The 5311-nt window shown below is 44.8% G+C and overlaps 1 protein-coding gene across 1 annotated transcript in view; it reads right to left on the minus strand.

The window, feature by feature from the left end:
- The window catches only part of LOC129827927 (ribosome biogenesis protein SPATA5-like), a 120291-nt gene extending 115027 nt beyond the window's left edge, over positions 1-5264 (minus strand). Inside the window, exons 1-9 of the mRNA XM_055889219.1 lie at positions 5001-5264; positions 3589-3713; positions 3241-3398; positions 2770-2828; positions 1986-2657; positions 1712-1841; positions 1515-1571; positions 1246-1369; positions 159-260 (exon numbers count right to left, since the gene is read on the minus strand). Coding sequence (XP_055745194.1) covers positions 159-260; positions 1246-1369; positions 1515-1571; positions 1712-1841; positions 1986-2657; positions 2770-2828; positions 3241-3398; positions 3589-3713; positions 5001-5169 — 1596 coding nt within the window. The 5' untranslated portion in view covers positions 5170-5264. The remainder of the gene's footprint in view (positions 1-158; positions 261-1245; positions 1370-1514; positions 1572-1711; positions 1842-1985; positions 2658-2769; positions 2829-3240; positions 3399-3588; positions 3714-5000) is intronic.
- Positions 5265-5311: the final 47 nt, after the last annotated feature.

Genomic DNA, 5311 nt, shown 5'->3' on the forward strand with positions numbered 1-5311 from the left:
TTGAATGCGCCTCGAGAGGAATATTACGCTCTCATAGCGATTCTACAATGATCTCAAAAACAACCTCACCAGAATCCATGTGACAGAAATATGTCGCAGTGACTGAGAACTTTGACCCCTGCATAACCCCTTCACTCTGGCTAAGCTAAATTACCCACCTCCAGTTCCTTGTCGAAGCGTCCGGGCCGGCGGAGGGCGGGGTCCAGGGCGTGGGGCCGGTTGGTGGCCCCTAGGACCAGCAGTTGGCCTGAGTGGCCCTCCTGGAGGAAGAGACAAACCAGGTCAGGGAATAACTAATAACATTAGATGATATAATATAAATAATAATATAGATTGATAATCAATAAAGGAGGCATTTGAATGTAAGAGAGGGATTGGAACAGTAGGTGTAATAAATCATTAATCATAGCCCTAACCGATGACACCGACACTAAAAGTTCATCAAACATAAACATTTTCAGACTGTAAATGTGTCTAAGGCTTAATAACTTACTAGTTTACATCTTCTGAAACCATCAGGCATTATCTGGCAATGAAACATTAATACTTTAACAGAGTTCCTTGTGCTATATGCGAAAATGAACGTCCCTAGCTAGTTTACACGCTGCTGTGTTTTCTGAGGGTGGTCCGGCTGAGAGAGGAGAATTGATTCCATTTCCACCTTCCCCGCCGCCTCCCTCCAAATACCACAGGGCTATCAGGGGGGCCAAAACACAAATAAATTACAGTGAGAGAGGAATTCCGTGTGGGTGCAGGAAGTGCTTTCCCCACATTCCACAGCAGCAGGCCCATGGTGGTTGGATTATACAACAAGCCTTAGCATCGGTCTGGAAAACAGACAGCAGGAGGGAGAGCAGCTGCTTCAGTGCACCATCTGCACCAAGGAGCTGGGCTGGGGAGATGAATATGTACTTGGCGATAACGTGCTGCTAATTTGGCACGTCATGGAGAGCGGCGGTGATGGGTTTCCCAGGCTCCCTGTGTTCTCTAAGGGGGAGGAGGGCGGCTGTCGAGCCATCTCTGATCGTGGGCCTGAGCTCTCTTTTTCTCATTAGCATGGTTCGCTGACAGAACACTCAAGATTCAGCAGACACTCAGGAGATACAGACAGAGAGAGAATGTCTGAAGGATGACCAGGAGAGAGCGGGAGGTTTTGGATGTCAGTCTGCACTTTCAAGGTTGATGTGTTTATAAAATAAAAGTAGCACTGTAAAGATTGTGTGTATACCCTGTAATTGTACTCACTGAACCAATCCCATCCATGAGAGTGAGGAGCGAGGCCACAACGCGCTTCTCCACCTCGTTCTGAGCCCCGTCTCGTTTGGGACACAGCGCATCCAACTCATCGATGAAAATGATTGCAGGTTGCCTGTGTAAACAATGCAAAGCCTTAGTTGTTGAACACTTCTTAGAATACTCGACTTTTTGTGCAGTGAAATGTATATTGATGATAGGATTTAGAAAAACACATACAAAAAGGGCACAAATGCGGGACACTTGTTTTCAGTATTTACCTTTGAGAGGCTTCTGTGAATATCTGTCTCAGTCTGGCCTCTGTTTCGCCATAAAACCTGTAAAGACAGGTTGAACACAAAATAAACAAAGGTCACTTGGTTTGGCTGTACGAGCATCACTAACCCTCAATATATGATCTTTAACTTATACTTGGTACCCAACCACATTTCATTAGGTAGGAATAATGTGACCATACTTGCTCATGATTTCTGGACCGTTGATTACAGTCATGTGTGCCCCGACCTCATTGGCTATGGCTCGTCCAATCATAGTCTTTCCTGTTCCTGGGGGGCCATAAAGGAGAACTCCCCTAGGAGGTGTGATTCCTGTTTCATCAAAAGCACAAAAATGCATACAATCAGAGTTGAGTTTTCATGAGTTTGAGCTACAGCAAATTGTTTTCAATTAAGAATTTTCCAATTCAACTCGGTACAGAGTGCCACCTTGAAAGGAATAACATATCTGTGTACCGTAGTTGGAGAAGAGCTCTGGGTGTTTGAGAGGCAGTTCAATGGTCTCTCGGATGACGTTCAACTGGCTGCTGAGGCCCCCAATCATACTATAAGTGACCTTTGACCTCTGGGCCGCTGTATCCTCCATCTGCTCCTCTTGAGCCTTTTTGTATCTGTCTCTGAACTTCACCTTAGTGGAAAAGGAGAGGCAGTAGAAGGTGTCAGTGCTCAGAGCTCCACCAGGGGGAGTAGTGAACTGTTTGTCTGTGTTGGTCGGCTCTGGGCTGAGGGCACTCCTATCCTCCATCTCCAGACTGAGGCTGCCGTCCTTGGGCTCAGTGGAAGTCATGGGGTTGCAGGGGGGAGTTGGGGGGACACATGGCACACAAAAGGGCCTGCAGGGGGTACTGGCTGCAGGACCAGGCTCCCCCGGATCCCCGGCCTGCTCCTCCATGGTCAGGAAGCTGAGCTGCAGGGACAGGTCCATGGAGGTGGAGCCCAGGGCGGAGGTAAAGCGCAGTGCAGAGCTCATCAGAGAGGTGTCCTTCAGGTCAGGCTCCAGTCCTGGGGAAGGCGGGGGTCTCTCCAGGGAGAGGCCGTCCACCCCTGTCACCCGCTCCACCCGCAGACTGCACGCTCGCCCAAAGTACGTCAGGGATAGGGAGTTTCCAGGGAGTGGGATCTTTCCATCTAAAATATAAACATTTGGACTCTTACTATGAAGGTAATGCCATGTAAAGTTTTACATTGAAAAGTTGCATATCCCTTGCTATATAGCCCCATGAAAAATAAACTGGCTTACCCAAAGATCGGAGGAAGAAGTTACTGAATTCCTCCGAATTGAGCGCATCATCCTTTAGTCTGTATTGATAAATGAAAAGCAAAAGACAAAATGTAATATTCATCATGCAATTAACATTACTGTGAAGGAATTTCTGACTCATCACTGAATTGACTATAAAACTGTTCTTGGAAGTGCCTCAACAGCAGATGGCGACATTAACCTATAGTATAAAACTTCATCACCTGACAGCAAGGAAACTGTTATACTTTGTGCTGCCATGGGTGTATGTGTCTTTTGTAAGCAGGATTCAGACATCTTTGACTTAATGGGAGTATCAAAAACAAATATTTCCTGTCGTGAAGTTGTACTTCCTCCCAATGTACCAACACTTCTAAAAACCCAAGGGGAATATGACAGCAATGGCAGACTAATACATCATTGTTCATCATATTTATGGATTCACAAGTAGCTTTAGCTCTACTGCTTTACCTGGTGGAGAGAAGCACCTCTTCTGCCTGTAGCACAGGTCCTGTCAGGGGATGAACAGTAACTCCATCCCCAGGCTTCACTTTCAGGCTGTTCTGAGTACTTTTCAGTAGGCCAACTTTACCGCCAGGGAAAGACGCTGCCGGCCAGGCCAGACACACCTGGAAAAAAACAGCATATAAACTTGGCCTGGAAATTATCCGACAGCATTTGTGTTAGTCTAATATTATTCAAGATCGACTGTTTCTGGGTCAACTGCTGATATTGTCTCCCGATTGTTCAATTCATAGTCAATAAGTACATGCACATATACAATATTCTATTACGTTGATGAACACATTGTTGACATACCTCTTGTTGCCCAGTATTGCTCGACAATAGGACTGGTCTTCCAATGCAAATGTTACCAGACTTCATTGCATTTATGCTCAGCTGGACAAGGAATGCTCTGCATCTTTTGGAAAGCTTATCATCCGCTGTATACAAATGTTGACATGGGGGTGACATGTAAGACAATAGAGGGTAACACGCATGGCAAAAGCTGTGTGATCATGACTCTTAGTTCCACCACATTACACATAAGTCATTGGACGAAGGCGTCTTTTGTACGGGGGAGTTTTGTTAAGCGCCCCGACGCTCAGTCTGAACATTAAAGCACATCACCTGTGGTACGGTTTAGGAAACACAAGGACCTTATCTTTCATATGAGCGAGAAATCCTTTTTTTTTAAACAAAAGATTAAATTGATGCACACCTTTACACGGTTTGTGTTCCCACACGGCCATATCTCCAAGTTACAGCGCGTGTTTACAGAAAACAATGTTGACTACCTGTGCTAATTATATAGCTATCTGTGTTTCCTAACACGTGTGTAAATGGAAAACGGACACCACAAACCTGATGTCACTGAAGAATATTGTTGGCTACAACTGTGTTTCAACCGGTTAAAACAGTGTCCTGTACAGGAGTCTGCTGAGGGGAGGACGGCTCATAATAATGGCCGGAACGGAGCAAATTGAATGGCATCAAACACATGGCAACTGTGTGTGTGATGTATTTGATATCATTCCCCTAATTCTGTTCCAGCCATTACCACAAGCCCATCCTCCCCAATTAAGGTGCCACCAACCACCTGTGGTTTACAGTAAGCGTGTATTTTCCATTTGTTAAATTATTTTGACCTGATATGAAAGTAGAGGGATTTATGTTTCTAGAATATACCAAACTTAAGAAATGATTCTAGTTTAGATTGAGTATTTGGCTTTCAGAGCCAATTCGCCTTCAAACAGAACAGGTATGGTCCTTGGACTATTAGGAGTAATGTTAGGCTCCTTTAGTTCATTATTGGGCTATGTGTACCCATATGCAACTTAACAAAGATGGGTCTGTGTATCAAGCTACACTAGGGCCCTCTAACCTTGTTCCTGGAGCACTACCCTCCTGTGGGCTTTCGTTTAAATCCCAGTTGTAACTAACCTGATTCAGTTTATAAACCAGCTAATTATTAGAATATGGGGCGCTAGATTTGGGTTGGAGAGAAAACCTACAGGACGTTAGCTCTCCAGGAATAGGGTTGGCGAGCCCTGAGCTACACCATGCATCCATCAGGTACGTGCATACGCAGTGCTAGAGCTCTTGTTCAATGGTGTGTATAATTCATGAAATCTTTATGGTAAATGACATTTACATTGTATTCAGACATGTTATCATGATAGTATCATAAGTGCAGCAAAACCAGCTAACAAGATACAGTAGCTAGCTACCTTTCTCAATGAATTCAATGACAGTGAATGAGTTGAGATTCTTGATGCCTCCCCCCTCGTGCCCCGAACTTTCCAAGCCAGTTGAGTCACTGGAGCCATCTCTCAGTCCGCTTGAGTTGTCACCTTCAATGACTCTCCTAACTTTGCTTTTGTTTTTCTTTGAAGACATTTCTCTAATTCAATTTTGCAATACCATAGCTACATGTATAACATAACTTTCATCACAAGCATGGGTGAATCCGCTAATATACACTTCCTGGTGAAAGTTCAGTTCCTCCTCTTTTACCGTAAAGCGTATAGCTAAATGACGC

The sequence above is a fragment of the Salvelinus fontinalis genome, chromosome 29 (assembly GCF_029448725.1).
Source record: "Salvelinus fontinalis isolate EN_2023a chromosome 29, ASM2944872v1, whole genome shotgun sequence".
NCBI lineage: Eukaryota > Metazoa > Chordata > Actinopteri > Salmoniformes > Salmonidae > Salvelinus > Salvelinus fontinalis.